Raw genomic sequence first — 20,211 nt, forward strand, 5'->3', positions numbered from 1 at the left:
AGTTTTGTTTAGGATATAGGATCTGCTCTTGAGGCAGCATCTTCCTCTTATCTGGCTGAAATCATTTGTTTTTTCATACTTCATCCTTGTTGTTGAATAGTTGGTGATGTATGAGTCAATGCAGTTTTCCATAACAATTAGGGTAATGTATTCCTACGCCTCTAAATGCAGGAGGAAGTGTCTCTGTCCATGGTGCTAACACATGTTGTACTGTTTGTTGTCATTCCTGGTTGCCCTTCGCAATAATTATGTACTTTTTTGGACATAATCATATGGGTAAATTAAGTGAACTTGCATAAGGATATCTATTTTTTTTTTTTAAATTATCGCAGTCAATCACGTTGTCAGTACCTTCATCAACTCTATCAAAACATTTCTGATTTCATGCCCGACTTGGCGTTCTGCATTATCTTGGCAATGATGGACAATGCTTGTGATCATTTTTTATTTTGTTTTGGATTTTGCATGACGTTGACTTTGTAGCTTGTCTTATTGTACCTTATATTAACCTTCTTTTATTTAAAGAATGGCTTGATAATTAAACATTGCGGGCGAGCAAATTAAATCTGACTTATGTTGCAAAGACAACATAAACTTGGTCATGATCAACACATTCTGCCAAAAAGTAAACTATAGCATTCCGTATTAATGCAAGTACAATAGGACAGTGAAAAAAAATATCCTAATCCAAAGTGTTTGCCGAACTGAAAAGCAATGAGATCGCTGTCCTTGGTGCTGGAAGCTGAAGGAGTTTATTTAGTCGATGTTTAGACTCGGCAGCCGCCTTCTCTCTTTAAGTATTGAATAACTTTGATATGTTTAAAAACAACACACCATTGACCAAAGTGTTTATTATATCCCTCACATTTATGCAGTGAGAAAAGGGGTCGCATGGTGTCAGTGAAAAGTTAAAATTCAGCAGGACACGAGATTGTCGTCATTGCAGTTTGGTTCCTCCTCCTGACAACATTTTACTTCGATACTGACAGGACCATTTCGCTGCTCATGCCTTCATACATGATCGGTTTAGCGCAATTTCTGGATATATATGAAGTTAATTAACAGGTCAATATACATGTAAGAAATTGCAGGATTTCGTCTTCACAGCAAAACTATAAAGATTGCAATGGATTACTGATGATTTTGGGTTTAACCATGGAACAAAGAAGATGCGAGATGCGGAGGGTGCGGGGATGTTTGCTCGGCTGCGTGGTTGCTGTGCTTTTGTGCAGCGTGGCTTCAGCGCAAATACGATATTCAATCTCGGAGGAAGTTAACGAAGGAACTGCGGTGGGAAATATAGCAAAAGATCTTGGATTAGACAAAAGGACACTGAAAGACAGGAAGTATCGGATTGTTTCCAGTAATGCGGATCCGCTTTTCCATGTGAATCAAAACGATGGTGTCCTGTATGTGAGCCGAAAGATTGACAGAGAGGAAGTGTGCGCGCAGAGCAGTACGTGTTTAATGAATCTGAAAACTGTGCTGGAAAACCCTCTGGAAGTACATTATGTTGGTGTAGAAGTGCTGGATATAAATGATCATTTTCCCAGTTTCCCAGAGCAAGAAACTACGTTGGAGATTTCAGAGTCTGTAATACCGGGAGTGCGTATTCAGCTTAAAGCCTCGCGAGATCCAGACAGTGGGCCTTTCTCCGTGCAACACTATAAGCTTAATGACAACGATAATTTCCGTTTGGAAATTAAGGATAAAGGAGCCGATGGTAAAATACCAATATTGGTTATTCAGAAATCTTTAGACAGAGAAACTAAAGGAAGCCATTCATTAGTACTGACTGCACTGGATGGAGGGAAACCTCCGAAATCTGGAACTATGAATATTGTAGTGAATGTTCTAGATGTTAATGATAATGCGCCTGTTTTCTACAAAGAAGTTTATTCTGTGATGATAGATGAAAATGCTCCAATAGGTACAACAGTCATACAAGTCAATGCAACTGATTTAGACGAAGGGCCAAACGGGGAAGTAGTTTACTCATTTACTAATAGTATAAACAGAAGGTTATTAAAAATATTTGATATCAATCCATCAACTGGTGAAATAACTGTGAAAAGTTTAATAGACTACGAGGAGAAAGACATGTATGAGATTGAAATTCAAGCAACAGATAAAGGTATTGCTCCACTGGCTACAGAAAAAAGCGTCAACATTAAAATAGTAGACATTAATGATAATGCACCTGAGATTGAAGTTACTTCATTTTCAAACTCTATCCCTGAAGATTCAAGACCTGGAACAACAATAGCCCTTATCAGTGTTAATGATTTGGACTCTGGTCTCAATGGAAAAGTGATTTGCTCAATAGGTGAGGATGTTCCTTTTGCTTTAATACCATCTTTACAAGACAACATGTTTTCATTGGTGACCAAAACACCCCTGGATAGAGAGAAACAGTCACAATATGTCCTGACAGTAACTGCAAAAGATGCTGGTCAACCTCCATTATCATCTGAGAAGACAATAAATGTAGTGGTTTCAGATGTGAATGACAACAGTCCAGAATTTTCATTGAGTCCATATACTTTCTATATCACTGAAGCTAATGAGCCAGGTACCTCTGTGTTTTCAGTAAAAGCTTTTGATCGTGATGAGAATGATAATGCACTTATAACTTATCATATTCTCAGAGATGGCAGTGAAGGAAATAAATTGACCTCATTTCTTAACATTAACTCTGACACTGGAGATATTTTGGGGCTAAAAAGCTTTGACTTTGAAACTCTGAAAACGTTCCGGTTCCAAGTTGTCGCCACAGATTCTGGAACTCCGTCACTAAGCAGCAACGTCACAGTGCACGTGTTCATTCTGGATCAGAACGACAACGCTCCAGTCATCCTGTATCCGGTCAGCTCTAACGGTTCTGCTGAAGGTGTGGAGGAGATTCCCCGCAATGTGAACGCAGGACACTTGGTGACTAAAGTCAGAGCCTATGACGCTGATATAGGATATAACGGCTGGTTACTGTTCTCACTGCAGGAAGTTACTGCCCACAGTCTCTTTGGTTTGGACCGCTATACAGGACAGATCAGAACACTTCGCTCATTCACAGAGACAGACGAGGCTGAGCATAAACTGCTCATACTGGTGAAAGACAATGGCAACGTTTCCCTGTCAGCAACAGCTACTGTGGTTGTTAAACTTGCGGAGCCCAGAGAGGCTTTTGCTGCTGCTGATGTTAAAAGTGCAACAAAGGATGATGAGGATAATAATGTGACTTTTTACCTGATGATAACTTTGGGCTCAGTCTCAACACTTTTTCTCATCAGTATCATCGTGCTGATTGCAATGCAGTGCTCTAAATCCACTGACTATACTTCTAAATATCTACAAGAGACTAACTATGATGGGACACTGTGTCACAGCATCCAGTACAGATCTGGAGACAAGCGCTACATGTTAGTTGGACCCAGAATGAGTATAGGATCTACTATAGTCCCGGGCAGCCATGCCAACACACTAGTGCTCCCTGACAGGAGGGGGACATCCACAGAGGTAAGATACATATTTTTGGATGTTTTGATTTTCGCATCCCCTGCATACTTAATACTATGTGTGAAAGCCCCCCTCTAACGGGCAAATACATTACATTACACTGCAAATAGCAATAATTAAATAGCAGAGAAGCGATACATTACTCAGGCTTAGCATTAACACTCCTACATACATTGTGATTAGTTTAAAATTGTGTGGACTACAACTATAGCTTCAGAGCAGAGTTGTCATTCTGTTTTTGTTTTTCAACTGCCATGTGATTTGTAATCATATATGTGTTATGGGGCTTGCAACTTGTGTGCTTGAATACGTTTTGACAGCTGCAGTTCATGAGCTTTAGTAACATCCTGGAATAGATGAGATGTAAATAAAAGGATCGTGTGGTTCCAATACTAAAGCTTATCCCCACTGTTAAACAGTTATATATAAGTTTATGTCTCATATCACTTCTGATCATTTGAAGATTGTATTTCATGTGTTAACTTAACAATAACATCTTATAATAATAACGATTCTAACGCTTGGTGTCAGTGTAGCTCAGTGTTTCTGTGACTGGCAGCACTTTACGTCACGTGCTTTATGTGGATCGAGTCCTTGCATTTTTCAGAGCATACTTGAGCGAATAAGATCGCAATTGCCACCAACGAGTGTGTTTAATTTTCAACCGTTTTTGTAAAAGCAGACGTTGGATGTTGTGAAGAAACATGGCGGATTAAGTTTAATTTATTTCAAGACGTAGTTAATGGACTGTTCTCTATCGCCCATACGAGCCATGGAACAAAGAGGACGCAAAGCACGGACGCCGCGACAATTTTGGTTTGCCTTGATGGTTGTTTTCGATATTTTATGGAGAGGAGCGACAGCACAGATCAGATATTCAATATCTGAGGAGGTTCAAGATGGAACCGTGGTCGGGAATATAGCGAAGGATTTGGGGCTAGATAAGAGTGCACTCAAAGACAGAGGATATCGCATTGTAACAGGCTCAACTGAGCCCCTGTTTCAAGTGAATCAAAACGATGGCATATTGTATGTTAAAAAAATAATAGATAGGGAGGAGGTGTGCGACCGGACCAGCCCGTGTTTGATCAACCTCAAAACTGTGCTAGAAAACCCGCTGGAGATCCACTATGTGGCGGTGGAAATACTAGATATAAATGACCACTCGCCTGTTTTTACGGAGAAAGAGAAAAGGCTTGAGATCTCTGAGTCGGCTTTACCAGGGGCGAGATTTCAACTACAGGCTGCGCGTGACCCCGACGTTGGCCAGTTATCCATTCAGCAATATCGACTCAGCCATAACGAGTATTTTAGATTAGAAGTGAAGGATAGAGGCGAAGACCTTAAAGTTCCATTTTTAGTCCTGCAGAAACAGCTAGATAGAGAAAAAGCCGGGAAACACAAACTGCGTCTTACAGCAGTGGATGGAGGAAAACCTGCGAAATCTGGCGCTATAGAAATTACTGTGGATGTGCTTGATGTTAATGATAACTCCCCTGTGTTTACAAAAGAGTTGTATTCTGCAACACTAAAAGAAAATGTTTCCGTTGACACTGTAGTCATTCAGGTAAATGCAACAGATCTGGACCAGAGTGCAAATAGCGAGATAATATATTCATTTGGTAACGAAGTTGATGCAAAATTAAAGGACATCTTTAAAATAGACGCAAACACTGGTGAAATTAAAGTCATCGGTAAAATAGACTTCGAGAAAAGTAAAAGTTATGAAATTGACATTCAGGCGTCTGATAAAGGACAAGTTCCTCTAACAACTGACAAAAGTGTTATGATAACAGTTATTGATGTAAATGACAATGCACCTGAGATAGAAGTAACATCATTTTCTAGCTCTATCAAGGAGGATTCAAAGATAGGAACTACTGTAGCCCTGATTAGTGTTAGGGATTTAGACTCTGGAATCAATGGAAAAGTAATTTGCACCATCAAAGAGGATGTTCCTTTTACTTTATCTCCATCGTTACAGGAAAACATGTACGCTGTTGTAACCAGGTCGCAACTGGATAGGGAAATGGTTGCCCACTTTGAATTTACAATTATCGCTAAAGACACAGGTGATCCGTCCTTTTCAACTGAAAAGACCATGAGTGTCGTAGTATCAGATGTAAATGACAACAATCCAGAGTTTTTAACAAGCCCCTATGTATTTTATATCACCGAGAATAACAGTCCCGGAGCCTCAGTATGTTCAGTAAAAGCTTCTGATCGTGATGAAAGCGATAACGCTGTCATTTCATATAATATTCTCAGAGATGGCAGTGAAGGAAATAAATTGACCTCATTTCTAAATATCAACTCTGAAACTGGAGATATTTTGGCGCTAAAAAGCTTTGACTTTGAGACTCTGAAAAAGTTCCAGTTCCAAGTTGTCGCCACAGATTCTGGAACTCCGTCACTAAGCAGCAACGTCACAGTGCACGTGTTCATTCTGGATCAGAACGACAACGCTCCAGTCATCCTGTATCCGGTCAGCTCTAATGGTTCTGCTGAAGGTGTGGAGGAGACTCCGCGCAATGTGAACGCAGGACACTTGGTGACTAAAGTCAGAGCCTATGACGCTGATATAGGATATAACGGCTGGTTACTGTTCTCACTGCAGGAAGTTACTGCCCACAGTCTCTTTGGTTTGGACCGCTATACAGGACAGATCAGAACACTTCGCTCATTCACAGAGACAGACGAGGCTGAGCATAAACTGCTCATACTGGTGAAAGACAATGGCAACGTTTCCTTGTCAGCAACAGCTACTGTGGTTGTCAAACTTGTGGAGCCCAGAGAGGCTTTTGCTGCTGCTGATGTTAAAAGTGCAACAAAGGATGATGAGGATAATAATGTGACTTTTTACCTGATGATAACTTTGGGCTCAGTCTCAACACTTTTTCTCATCAGTATCATCGTGCTGATTGCAATGCAGTGCTCTAAATCCACAGACTATACTTCTAAATATCTACAAGAGACTAACTATGATGGGACACTGTGTCACAGCATCCAGTACAGATCTGGAGACAAGCGCTACATGTTAGTTGGACCCAGAATGAGTATAGGATCTACTATAGTCCCGGGCAGCCATGCCAACACACTGGTGCTCCCTGACAGGAGGGGAACATCTACAGAGGTAAGATCCAAACTTTTACTCTCGCTCCTTTACGACGTTGAGCCCGATTGTGTTGGAATAACACACAATGTATACTTTTTAATATAATTGCATGCTCTCGACGCGTGTGTATCTACAATTATTTTCATATGTTAATGCTACATGATTTGTAGTCGTGGCATATTCTTGTATAATGTCGTTGTTTACACAGAAGGCAGCAGTACTTTTTCATGGCAAACACTCTTAGGGGAAATGGGAAGAGAACCTTGTTATCAAAATATTGTTACAATGACAAACTTGGTCATCGTCCTGTTTTGTGAGTCAAATATGTTGATGAGTGCAAGTTATCGCTGTCCGCGGTGCTGAAATCAATTATCAAATCCGTCTCAAGGTAGTAATCGACAGTATAATGTTAAATGGGTTATGTCTCCGTAGGCTCTCTCTCTCTAATGAAGGGGGCATCTTTGCCTTCTCTGTCCTTTAGAAGAGGGGAAATGCTGCCTCTATTCTTGATTGTTAGGGACATTTATTTTTCGTACAAAATCTTCCTTTAAATACATGTTGTTGTTAACAAATGAAGTACTGCAGTGTGATTCTCGATCACTTGGTGTCAGTATAATAACAGATAATGATTTATATGTTTTCGTCATAGCCATCAGACCCACCCCTTTCCTCTTTCTAAAACCGTCATCGACAGACCCGTATACGTGACGGGTTGAATACTCAATTCAGCATTAAAATAGTCTGATGCTCTGCTGGAGAACGATTGGATTATAACAAAAGGTGTAAAGAAGGGATTTTATGTCAGAATACAAGTGAAGCTCTTAGAAAGCTGTTTTTATTTTAACATTTTTCATTTATGATGGAACAAAGACGACGCCAGACATGGAGGGAGCGGACAAAGTGGCTTGCTTTCATGACGGTTTTGGTTACGTTTTGGAGCGGAGCGTCAGGACAATTTCGATATTCCATCTCCGAGGAAGTGAAAATAGGAACAGCAGTGGGAAATATCGCCAAGGATTTAGGTGTTGACAAGAGCACACTGAAAGAGAGGGGGTACCGTATTGTCTACGGCTCCACGGAGCCTCCTTTTCGAGTGAATCAAGACGATGGTATCTTGTATGTAAACCACATCATTGACAGAGAGGAAGTGTGCGACCGTAGCAAGATTTGTGTAATCGACTTAAAAACCGTGCTAGAAAACCCACTGGAGGTGCACTATGTTGCAGTGGAGATTCTGGATGTAAACGACCACTCTCCATGCTTTCCCGAACATGAAAAGATGTTAGAGATTTCTGAGTCTGCATTACCTGGAGCAAGATTTCAGTTACAAGCTGCTCGTGATGCTGATAGTGGTTTATTATCCGTTCAGCAGTATAAGTTGAGTCAGAACGAACATTTTCGTTTGGAAGTGAAAGATCGTGGTGAGGACCGCAAAACACCTGGTTTAATTCTTCAAAAAGCACTTGATAGAGAGTCTGTCAAGACGCATACGTTACTTCTGACAGCCATTGATGGAGGTAAACCTCCGCGATCCGGTAATATGACAATAATTGTTGATGTGTCCGATGTTAATGATAACCCCCCCGTTTTCACCAAGGAGTCATACACTGCTCAGCTAAAAGAAAATTCTCCTCTAGGAACAAATGTGATTCAAGTTAATGCAACAGATTTGGATGAAGGTTTAAATGGTGAAGTTATATATTCATTTGGAAACGACGTTGACGCACGGGCACGTGCACGTTTTGATTTGAATTATCTGACTGGAGTTATTTCTGTGTCAGGGGCCATAGATTATGAAGAATGTAGCAGATATGAGATTGATATTCAGGCATCCGACAAAAGTACGGCTACACTAACTACGGACAAAAGCGTTATTATAAATATTGTGGACTTAAACGACAATGCACCAGAGATGGAAGTGACATCTTTTTCGCGTGATCTCCCTGAAGATTCAAAACCAGGAACAACAGTAGCCTTGATAAGTGTTAAAGATTCGGACTCTGGTCTCAACGGAAAAGTGATGTGTTACATTAGCCAAGATCTTCCTGTTATGCTCACTCCATCTTTACAAAACAACATGTATTCACTTGTAACAAAAATGCTTTTGAATCAAGAGGAGGTGTCACAATATGATGTTACGATTGTATGTAAAGACGCAGGGGAACCATCCTTATCATCAGAAAAAAATATTAAAATGGTTGTGTCAGATGTAAATGACAACAGGCCAATGTTTTCAAAGAACCCATATACCTTCTACATAACTGAGAACAACAACCCAGGAGCGTCTGTTTTATCCGTGACAGCCAGTGATGAAGATGACGGTAGTAATGCTCTAATTTCATATTACATAGTAAGAGACAGAGGGGCAGAGCAGTTATTTACCTCATTTCTAATATAAATAGTGACACTGGAGATATTTTGGCGCTAAAAAGCCTTGACTTTGAGACTCTGAAAACGTTCAAGTTCCAAGTTGTCGCCACAGATTCTGGAACTCCGTCACTAAGCAGCAACGTCACAGTGCACGTGTTCATTCTTGATCAGAACGACAACGCTCCAGTCATCCTGTATCCGGTCAGCTCTAACGGTTCTGCTGAAGGTGTGGAGGAGATTCCCCGCAATGTGAACGCAGGACACTTGGTGACTAAAGTCAGAGCCTATGACGCTGATATAGGATATAACGGCTGGTTACTGTTCTCACTGCAGGAAGTTACTGCCCACAGTCTCTTTGGTTTGGACCGCTATACAGGACAGATCAGAACACTTCGCTCATTCACAGAGACAGACGAGGCTGAGCATAAACTGCTCATACTGGTGAAAGACAATGGCAACGTTTCCCTGTCAGCAACAGCTACTGTGGTTGTTAAACTTGTGGAGCCCAGAGAGGCTTTTGCTGCTGCTGATGTTAAAAGTGCAACAACGGATGATGAGGATAATAATGTGACTTTTTACCTGATGATAACTTTGGGCTCAGTCTCAACACTTTTTCTCATCAGTATCATCGTGCTGATTGCAATGCAGTGCTCTAAATCCACAGACTATACTTCTAAATATCTACAAGAGACTAACTATGATGGGACACTGTGTCACAGCATCCAGTACAGATCTGGAGACAAGCGGTACATGTTAGTTGGACCCAGAATGAGTATAGGATCTACTATAGTCCCGGGCAGCCATGCCAACACACTAGTGCTTCCTGACAGAAGGGGAACATCTACAGAGGTAAGAAAATTATTTGCGAAAACCGTGGCATGTTTCTACTAGCAGCGTTGTTCGTTAATTCGTAATTGAAAAACTCTAAATGATATACAGCACTTGTACAATTTGATAGGCATATAAGTATTTGAAGGATATTTGTTTAGTATATTTGAGTCTTCAGCTGCAATTTTTATTAAACTGTTTAACCTGAAGTGAAAAGCTGTTATCAACAAGTGTCATTATGGGGTGAGATATGCTTATACTCCTCTGTTTGTCAGTTTGTAGTCTCCTGCTTTTTTCCATATTCTGACAAACACATACTACAACATACTTTGATGAATCAAAGAACAGTACCTTCACTTGGACTAATGTGTGATCCGAGGTTGCAAGGCTTCTTCAATGTATTGTACATTTACACATATGACTGGACGAATCATAACTGCCTCTCTGCTGTCCACGGTGCTTTAAAGTGTTACTCTGCTGCTCTGATACCTGCTAATACACTGTGCAAAATGTCAAACCAATTTTAAATGAGGTATAGATATATCAAACATTTTTTAAACATAATTTAATAATAATAATTAATAATAATTTTTTTAGAGGAATGAATGCGTTTATTGTTAAATCTGGCATCGCATTATGTGATGTAGTTAAACGAAGTAAACACTACTCACAGGGGTAAAGTAAATCGTTATACAAAAATGTTTTCATTTCGCTATCACAAAAGGTACAGAAACGTTGATTTCCTTGTAGTGAGCAAGCATATCGCATGGTGTCAGTGTGTCAGAAAAATAACGTTTTAACTTGTCGTTACTGGGTGTTGGATCCACCTCTTTTTAGTGCTCTCAGTTCGATACTGCAATTCTGCTTGGCGGCTGGCTGCCGCATTTATACATATTGCCCCGTGTTTTAACAGGTTTTTAACGGAGTGAATATTTGCATACCCGGATGTGTTGATCTATATTTTTACAAGACGGTTACTAGCCCTGTGAGGAATCCTTACCGTTTTTGTTTTTAATCATGGAACAAAGAGGATGCGTGGCAAGAATGGCGAGAAGACGGTGGATCGGCTGCGTGGTTGCTGTGCTTTTGTGGAGCGTAACATCGGCACAATTACGATATTCAATATCCGAGGAAGTTAACGAAGGAACTGTGGTTGGAAATATAGCTAAAGATCTGGGATTAGATAAAAGCACACTGAAAGACAGGAAGTATCGGATTGTTTCCAGTAATGCGGATCCGCTGTTCCATGTGAATCAGAACGATGGTGTCCTCTACGTGAGCCGGAAGATTGACAGAGAAGGGGTGTGCGAGCGAAGCAGTACGTGTTTAATAAATCTGAAAACTGTGCTAGAAAATCCCTTGGAGGTGCATTATGTTGGAGTGGAGGTGATGGATATAAATGACCATTCTCCCAGTTTCCCAGACGAAGAGAAAACGTTGGATATCTCTGAGTCAGTCTTACCCGGGGCAAGATTTCCACTACAAGCTGCACGAGATCCAGACGGTGGTCCCTTCACTGTTCAGCAGTATAAACTCAGCCACAATGGCCACTTTCGTTTAGAGGTTAAAGACCATGGTGAAGATGGGAAAATACCTGTATTAATTGTGCAAAAATCTTTAGATAGAGAGGTTTCCGCAAGACAGTCATTAATGCTGACTGCACTAGATGGAGGAAAACCTCCGAAATCTGGTACTATGAATATTCTAGTAAATGTTTTAGATGTAAATGATAATGCGCCTGTATTCTCTAAAGACTTAAACTCAGTAATGCTTGAGGAAAATACTCCAATAGGCACAACAATCTTACAAGTGAATGCGACAGATCTGGATGAAGGACTAAATGGAGAAATAGTTTACTCGTTTAGCAACAGCGTAAATCGTAAATTCTTTAAGCTATTTGAAATTAACCAATCAACAGGGGAGATAATTGTTAAAGGTTTAATAAACTACGAGGATAAGGACAGATATGAAATTGAAGTGCAAGCAACAGATAAAGGTCCTGCTCCACTGGCTACACAAAAAAGTGTCGTCATAAAGATAGTTGACGTGAATGATAACGCACCTGAGATTGAGGTTACCTCCTTTTCAAACTCCATCCCTGAAGATTCAAGACCTGGAACTACAGTAGCCCTTATCAGTGTAAATGACTTGGACTCTGGTCTCAATGGAAAAGTGATTTGCTCAATAGGTGAGGATGTTCCTTTTGCTTTAACTCCATCCTTACAAGACAACATGTTTTCATTAGTGACCAAATCCCCCCTGGATAGAGAGAAACAGTCACAATATGTCCTGACAATAACTGCAAAAGATGCTGGTCAACCTCCATTATCATCTGAGAAGACAATAAATGTAGTGGTTTCAGATGTGAATGACAACAGTCCAGAGTTTTCACTGAGTCCATATACTTTCTATATCACTGAAGCCAATGAGCCAGGTACCTCTGTGTTTTCAGTTAAAGCTTTTGATCGTGATGAGAACGATAATGCACTAATAACCTATCATATCCTCAGAGATGGCAGTAAAGGAAATAAATTGACCTCATATTTAAATATCAACTCTGAAACTGGAGATATTTTGTCACTAAAAAGCTTTGACTTTGAGACTCTGAAAACGTTCCGGTTCCAAGTTGTCGCCACAGATTCTGGAACTCCGTCACTAAGCAGCAACGTCACAGTGCACGTGTTCATTCTGGATCAGAACGACAACGCTCCAGTCATCCTGTATCCGGTCAGCTCTAACGGTTCTGCTGAAGGTGTGGAGGAGATTCCCCGCAATGTGAACGCAGGACACTTGGTGACTAAAGTCAGAGCCTATGACGCTGATATAGGATATAACGGCTGGTTACTGTTCTCACTGCAGGAAGTTACTGCCCACAGTCTCTTTGGTTTGGACCGCTATACAGGACAGATCAGAACACTTCGCTCATTCACAGAGACAGACGAGGCTGAGCATAAACTGCTCATACTGGTGAAAGATAATGGCAACGTTTCCCTGTCAGCAACAGCTACTGTGGTTGTTAAACTTGTGGAGCCCAGAGAGGCTTTTGCTGCTGCTGATGTTAAAAGTGCAACAAAGGATGATGAGGATAATAACGTGACTTTTTACCTGATGATAACTTTGGGCTCAGTTTCAACACTTTTTCTCATCAGTATCATCGTGCTGATTGCAATGCAGTGCTCTAAATCCACAGACTATACTTCTAAATATCTACAAGAGACTAATTATGATGGGACACTGTGTCACAGCATCCAGTACAGATCTGGAGACAAGCGGTACATGTTAGTTGGACCCAGAATGAGTATAGGATCTACTATAGTCCCGGGCAGCCATGCCAACACACTGGTGCTCCCTGACAGAAGGGGAACATCCACAGAGGTAAGACAAATACATATTCCAGCTTCATGTCCTTTCATGTAGCAATGTCAATGTGATGGCAATTTATTTGCTTATATTTAAACATTTTGACTTCTAATTACATTGGATCATGTCTTACATGTACACTTTAAAGTTTTGTTTAGGATATAGGATCTGCTCTTGAGGCAGCATCTTCGTCTTATCTGTCTGAAATCATTTGTTTTTTCATACTTCATCCTTGTTGTTGAATAGTTGGTGATGTATGAGTCAATGCAGTTTTTCATAACGATTAGGGTAATGTATTCCTATACGGCTCTAAATGCAGGAGGAAGTGTCTCTGTCCATGGTGCTAACACATGTTGTACTGTTTGTTGTCATTCCTGGTTGCCCTTCACAATAATTATGTACTTTTTTGGACATAATCATATGGGTAAATTAAGTGAACTTGAATAAGGATATCTATTTTTGTCTTTTTAAATGATCGTAGTCAATCACGTTGTCAGTACCTTCATCAACTCTATCAACACATTTCTGATTTCATGCCCGGCTTGGCGTTCTGCATTATCTTGGCAATGATGGACAATGGTTGTGATCTCTTTTTATTTTGTTTTGGCTTTTGCATGATGTGGATTTTGTAGCTTGTCTTATTGTACCTTATATTAACCTTCTTTTCTTTAAAAAAATAGCTTGATAATTAAATATTGCGGGCGAGCAAATTAAATCTGACATATGTTGCAAAGACAACATCAACTGGGTCATGATCAACACATGCTGCTAAAAAGTAAACTATAGCATTCCGTATTAATGCAAGTTACAATACGACAGTGAACAAATAAATCCTAATCCAAAGTGTTTGCCGAACTGAATAGCAATGAGATCGCTGTCCTTGGTGCTTGAAGCTGAAGGAGTTTATTTAGTCGATGTTTATAGACTCGGCAGCCACCTTCTCTCTTTTAGTATTCAATAACTTTTATATGGCTAAAAACAACACACCATTGACCAAAGTGTTGATTATATGCTTCACATTTCTGCAGTGAGAAAAGGGGTCGCATGGTGTCAGTGAAAAGTTAGAATTCAGCAGTAGGCTACACGAGATTGTCGAAATTGCCGTTTGGTTCCTCCTCCTGACAATATTTTACTTCGATACTGACAGGAGCGTGTCTCTGCTCATGCCTTCATACATGATCGGTTTAGCGCAATTTATGGAAATACAGGAAGCTTTTTAATATGTATATTTACATCTAAGAAAGCGCTGGACTTTGTCTTCACAGCAAAACTATAAAGATTGTAATGGATTACTGATGATTTCGGGTTTAACCATGGAACAAAGAAGATGCGAGATGCGGAGGGCGAGAGGATGTTTGCTCGGCTGCGTGGTTGCTGTGCTTTTGTGCAGCGTGGCTTCAGCGCAAATACGATATTCAATCTCGGAGGAAGTTAACGAAGGAACTGTGGTGGGAAATATAGCAAAAGATCTGGGATTAGATAAAAGCACACTGAAAGACAGGAAGTATCGGATTGTTTCCAGTAATGCGGATCCGCTTTTCCATGTGAATCAAAACGACGGTGTCCTGTATGTGAGCCGGAAGATTGACAGAGAGGAGGTGTGCGCGCAGAGCAGTACGTGTTTAATGAATCTGAAAACCGTGCTGGAAAACCCTCTGGAAGTACATTATGTTGGTGTGGAAGTGCTGGATATAAATGATCATTTTCCCAGTTTCCCAGAGCAAGAAACTACGTTGGAGATTTCAGAGTCTGTAATACCGGGAGTGCGTATTCAGCTTAAAGCCTCGCGAGATCCAGACAGTGGGCCTTTCTCCGTGCAACACTATAAGCTTAATGACAACGATAATTTCCGTTTGGAAATTAAGGATAAAGGAGCCGATGGTAAAATACCAATATTGGTTATTCAGAAATCTTTAGACAGAGAAACTAAAGGAAGCCATTCATTAGTACTGACTGCACTGGATGGAGGGAAACCTCCGAAATCTGGAACTATGAATATTGTAGTGAATGTTCTAGATGTTAATGATAATGCGCCTGTTTTCTACAAAGAAGTTTATTCTGTGATGATAGATGAAAATGCTCCAATAGGTACAACAGTCATACAAGTCAATGCAACTGATTTAGACGAAGGGCCAAACGGGGAAGTAGTTTACTCATTTACTAATAGTATAAACAGAAGGTTATTAAAAATATTTGATATCAATCCATCAACTGGTGAAATAACTGTGAAAAGTTTAATAGACTACGAGGAGAAAGACATGTATGAGATTGAAATTCAAGCAACAGATAAAGGTATTGCTCCACTGGCTACAGAAAAAAGCGTCAACATTAAAATAGTAGACATTAATGATAATGCACCTGAGATTGAAGTTACTTCATTTTCAAACTCTATCCCTGAAGATTCAAGACCTGGAACAACAATAGCCCTTATCAGTGTTAATGATTTGGACTCTGGTCTCAATGGAAAAGTGATTTGCTCAATAGGTGAGGATGTTCCTTTTGCTTTAATACCATCTTTACAAGACAACATGTTTTCATTGGTGACCAAAACACCCCTGGATAGAGAGAAACAGTCACAATATGTCCTGACAGTAACTGCAAAAGATGCTGGTCAACCTCCATTATCATCTGAGAAGACAATAAATGTAGTGGTTTCAGATGTGAATGACAACAGTCCAGAATTTTCATTGAGTCCATATACTTTCTATATCACTGAAGCTAATGAGCCAGGTACCTCTGTGTTTTCAGTAAAAGCTTTTGATCGTGATGAGAATGATAATGCACTTATAACTTATCATATTCTCAGAGATGGCAGTGAAGGAAATAAATTGACCTCATTTCTTAACATTAACTCTGACACTGGAGATATTTTGGGGCTAAAAAGCTTTGACTTTGAGACTCTGAAAACGTTCAAGTTCCAAGTTGTCGCCACAGATTCTGGAACTCCGTCACTAAGCAGCAACGTCACAGTGCACGTGTTCATTCTGGATCAGAACGACAACGCTCCAGTCATCCTGTATCCGGTCAGCTCTAACGGTTCTGCTGAAGGTGTGGAGGAGATTCCCCGCAATGTGAACGCAGGACACTTGGTGACTAAAGTCAGAGCCTATGACGCTGATATAGGATATAACGGCTGGTTACTGTTCTCACTGCAGGAAGTTACTGCCCACAGTCTCTTTGGTTTGGACCGCTATACAGGACAGATCAGAACACTTCGCTCATTCACAGAGACAGACGAGGCTGAGCATAAACTGCTCATACTGGTGAAAGACAATGGCAACGTTTCCCTGTCAGCAACAGCTACTGTGGTTGTTAAACTTGCGGAGCCCAGAGAGGCTTTTGCTGCTGCTGATGTTAAAAGTGCAACAAAGGATGATGAGGATAATAATGTGACTTTTTACCTGATGATAACTTTGGGCTCAGTCTCAACACTTTTTCTCATCAGTATCATCGTGCTGATTGCAATGCAGTGCTCTAAGTCCACAGACTATACTTCTAAATATCTACAAGAGACTAACTATGATGGGACACTGTGTCACAGCATCCAGTACAGATCTGGAGACAAGCGCTACATGTTAGTTGGACCCAGAATGAGTATAGGATCTACTATAGTCCCGGGCAGCCATGCCAACACACTAGTGCTCCCTGACAGGAGGGGGACATCCACAGAGGTAAGATACATATTTTTGGATGTTTTGATTTTCGCATCCCCTGCATACTTAATACTATGTGTGAAAGCCCCCCTCTAACGGGCAAATACATTACATTACACTGCAAATAGCAATAATTAAATAGCAGAGAAGCGATACATTACTCAGGCTTAGCATTAACACTCCTACATACATTGTGATTAGTTTAAAATTGTGTGTACTACAACTATAGCTTCAGAGCAGAGTTGTCATTCTGTTTTTGTTTTTCAACTGCCATGTGATTTGTAATCATATATGTGTTATGGGGCTTGCAACTTGTGTGCTTGAATACGTTTTGACAGCTGCAGTTCATGAGCTTTAGTAACATCCTGGAATAGATGAGATGTAAATAAAAGGATCGTGTGGTTCCAATACTAAAGCTTATCCCCACTGTTAAACAGTTATATATAAGTTTATGTCTCATATCACTTCTGATCATTTGAAGATTGTATTTCATGTGTTAACTTAACAATAACATCTTATAATAATAACGATTCTAACGCTTGGTGTCAGTGTAGCTCAGTGTTTCTGTGACTGGCAGCACTTTACGTCACGTGCTTTATGTGGATCGAGTCCTTGCATTTTTCAGAGCATACTTGAGCGAATAAGATCGCAATTGCCACCAACGAGTGTGTTTAATTTTCAACCGTTTTTGTAAAAGCAGACGTTGGATGTTGTGAAGAAACATGGCGGATTAAGTTTAATTTATTTCAAGACGTAGTTAATGGACTGTTCTCTATCGCCCATACGAGCCATGGAACAAAGAGGACGCAAAGCACGGACGCCGCGACAATTTTGGTTTGCCTTGATGGTTGTTTTCGATATTTTATGGAGAGGAGCGACAGCACAGATCAGATATTCAATATCTGAGGAGGTTCAAGATGGAACCGTGGTCGGGAATATAGCGAAGGATTTGGGGCTAGATAAGAGTGCACTCAAAGACAGAGGATATCGCATTGTAACAGGCTCAACTGAGCCCCTGTTTCAAGTGAATCAAAATGATGGTATATTGTATGTTAAAAAAATAATAGATAGGGAGGAGGTGTGCGACCGGACCAGCCCGTGTTTGATCAACCTCAAAACTGTGCTAGAAAACCCGCTGGAGATCCACTATGTGGCGGTGGAAATACTAGATATAAATGACCACTCGCCTGTTTTTACGGAGAAAGAGAAAAGGCTTGAGATCTCTGAGTCGGCTTTACCAGGGGCGAGATTTCAACTACAGGCTGCGCGTGACCCCGACGTTGGCCAGTTATCCATTCAGCAATATCGACTCAGCCATAACGAGTATTTTAGATTAGAAGTGAAGGATAGAGGCGAAGACCTTAAAGTTCCATTTTTAGTCCTGCAGAAACAGCTAGATAGAGAAAAAGCCGGGAAACACAAACTGCGTCTTACAGCAGTGGATGGAGGAAAACCTGCGAAATCTGGCGCTATAGAAATTACTGTGGATGTGCTTGATGTTAATGATAACTCCCCTGTGTTTACAAAAGAGTTGTATTCTGCAACACTAAAAGAAAATGTTTCCGTTGACACTGTAGTCATTCAGGTAAATGCAACAGATCTGGACCAGAGTGCAAATAGCGAGATAATATATTCATTTGGTAACGAAGTTGATGCAAAATTAAAGGATATCTTTAAATAGACGCAAACACTGGTGAAATTAAAGTCATCGGTAAAATAGACTTCGAGAAAAGTAAAAGTTATGAAATTGACATTCAGGCGTCTGATAAAGGACAAGTGCCTCTAACAACTGACAAAAGTGTTATGATAACAGTTATTGATGTAAATGACAATGCACCTGAGATAGAAGTAACATCATTTTCTAGCTCTATCAAGGAGGATTCAAAGATAGGAACTACTGTAGCCCTGATTAGTGTTAGGGATTTAGACTCTGGAATCAATGGAAAAGTAATTTGCACCATCAAAGAGGATGTTCCTTTTACTTTATCTCCATCGTTACAGGAAAACATGTACGCTGTTGTAACCAGGTCGCAACTGGATAGGGAAATGGTTGCCCACTTTGAATTTACAATTATCGCTAAAGACACAGGTGATCCGTCCTTTTCAACTGAAAAGACCATGAGTGTCGTAGTATCAGATGTAAATGACAACAATCCAGAGTTTTTAACAAGCCCCTATGTATTTTATATCACCGAGAATAACAGTCCCGGAGCCTCAGTATGTTCAGTAAAAGCTTCTGATCGTGATGAAAGCGATAACGCTGTCATTTCATATAATATTCTCAGAGATGGCAGTGAAGGAAATAAATTGACCTCATTTCTAAATATCAACTCTGAAACTGGAGATATTTTGGCGCTAAAAAGCTTTGACTTTGAGACTCTGAAAACGTTCCGGTTCCAAGTTGTCGCCACAGATTCTGGAACTCCGTCACTAAGCAGCAACGTCACAGTGCACGTGTTCATTCTGGATCAGAACGACAACGCTCCAGTCATCCTGTATCCGGTCAGCTCTAACGGTTCTGCTGAAGGTGTGGAGGAGATTCCCCGCAATGTGAACGCAGGACACTTGGTGACTAAAGTCAGAGCCTATGACGCTGATATAGGATATAACGGCTGGTTACTGTTCTCACTGCAGGAAGTTACTGCCCACAGTCTCTTTGGTTTGGACCGCTATACAGGACAGATCAGAACACTTCGCTCATTCACAGAGACAGACGAGGCTGAGCATAAACTGCTCATACTGGTGAAAGACAATGGCAACGTTTCCTTGTCAGCAACAGCTACTGTGGTTGTCAAACTTGTGGAGCCCAGAGAGGCTTTTGCTGCTGCTGATGTTAAAAGTGCAACAAAGGATGATGAGGATAATAATGTGACTTTTTACCTGATGATAACTTTGGGCTCAGTCTCAACACTTTTTCTCATCAGTATCATCGTGCTGATTGCAATGCAGTGCTCTAAGTCCACAGACTATACTTCTAAATATCTACAAGAGACTAACTATGATGGGACACTGTGTCACAGCATCCAGTACAGATCTGGAGACAAGCGCTACATGTTAGTTGGACCCAGAATGAGTATAGGATCTACTATAGTCCCGGGCAGCCATGCCAACACACTGGTGCTCCCTGACAGGAGGGGAACATCTACAGAGGTAAGATCCAAACTTTTACTCTCGCTCCTTTACGACGTTGAGCCCGATTGTGTTGGAATAACACACAATGTATACTTTTTAATATAATTGCATGCTCTCGACGCGTGTGTATCTACAATTATTTTCATATGTTAATGCTACATGATTTGTAGTCGTGGCATATTCTTGTATAATGTCGTTGTTTACACAGAAGGCAGCAGTACTTTTTCATGGCAAACACTC

General features: G+C 40.6%; 3 protein-coding genes across 5 annotated transcripts in view; all 3 read left to right on the forward strand.

Moving 5' to 3' along the window:
- Window positions 1-20,211, forward strand: part of LOC117485543 (protocadherin alpha-C2-like) — a 166,235-nt gene that overhangs the window by 2,505 nt on the left and 143,519 nt on the right. Inside the window, exon 1 of one of the 3 annotated variants that reach the window (XM_034134118.1) lies at window positions 14,500-16,857. The exons of the other annotated variants lie outside the window; for them this stretch is intronic. Coding sequence (XP_033990009.1) covers window positions 14,500-16,857 — 2,358 coding nt within the window. Of the gene's footprint in view, window positions 1-14,499; window positions 16,858-20,211 lie in introns of those variants that run through there. 3 annotated transcript variants of the gene reach the window in all.
- On the forward strand, window positions 4,286-9,889 carry LOC117485547 (protocadherin beta-13-like). The gene is made up of 2 exons (XM_034134128.1): window positions 4,286-6,697; window positions 9,092-9,889. Exons 1-2 carry the CDS (start codon window positions 4,286-4,288, stop codon window positions 9,887-9,889), a joined length of 3,210 nt encoding a protein of 1,069 aa, XP_033990019.1.
- Window positions 10,844-13,243, forward strand: LOC117485416 (protocadherin alpha-8-like). Its single transcript, XM_034133973.1, has one exon. The coding sequence runs from the start codon at window positions 10,844-10,846 to the stop codon at window positions 13,241-13,243; it is 2,400 nt and encodes a 799-aa protein (XP_033989864.1).

Source organism: Trematomus bernacchii, unplaced genomic scaffold, assembly GCF_902827165.1.
Source record: "Trematomus bernacchii unplaced genomic scaffold, fTreBer1.1, whole genome shotgun sequence".
In the NCBI taxonomy this organism is placed as follows: domain Eukaryota; kingdom Metazoa; phylum Chordata; class Actinopteri; order Perciformes; family Nototheniidae; genus Trematomus; species Trematomus bernacchii.

What these genes read in the sequence shown, in the direction of transcription:
- LOC117485547 (XM_034134128.1), top strand. Translation starts at nt 4,286, where the DNA reads ATGGAACAAAGAGGACGCAAAGCACGGACGCCGCGACAATTTTGGTTT. An exon ending in ACGACGTTGAGCCCGATTGT is followed by an intron (nt 6,698 to 9,091) that starts GTTGGAATAACA and finishes AAAACGTTCAAG; the next exon opens with TTCCAAGTTGTCGCCACAGA.
- LOC117485416 (XM_034133973.1), top strand. Translation starts at nt 10,844, where the DNA reads ATGGAACAAAGAGGATGCGTGGCAAGAATGGCGAGAAGACGGTGGATC.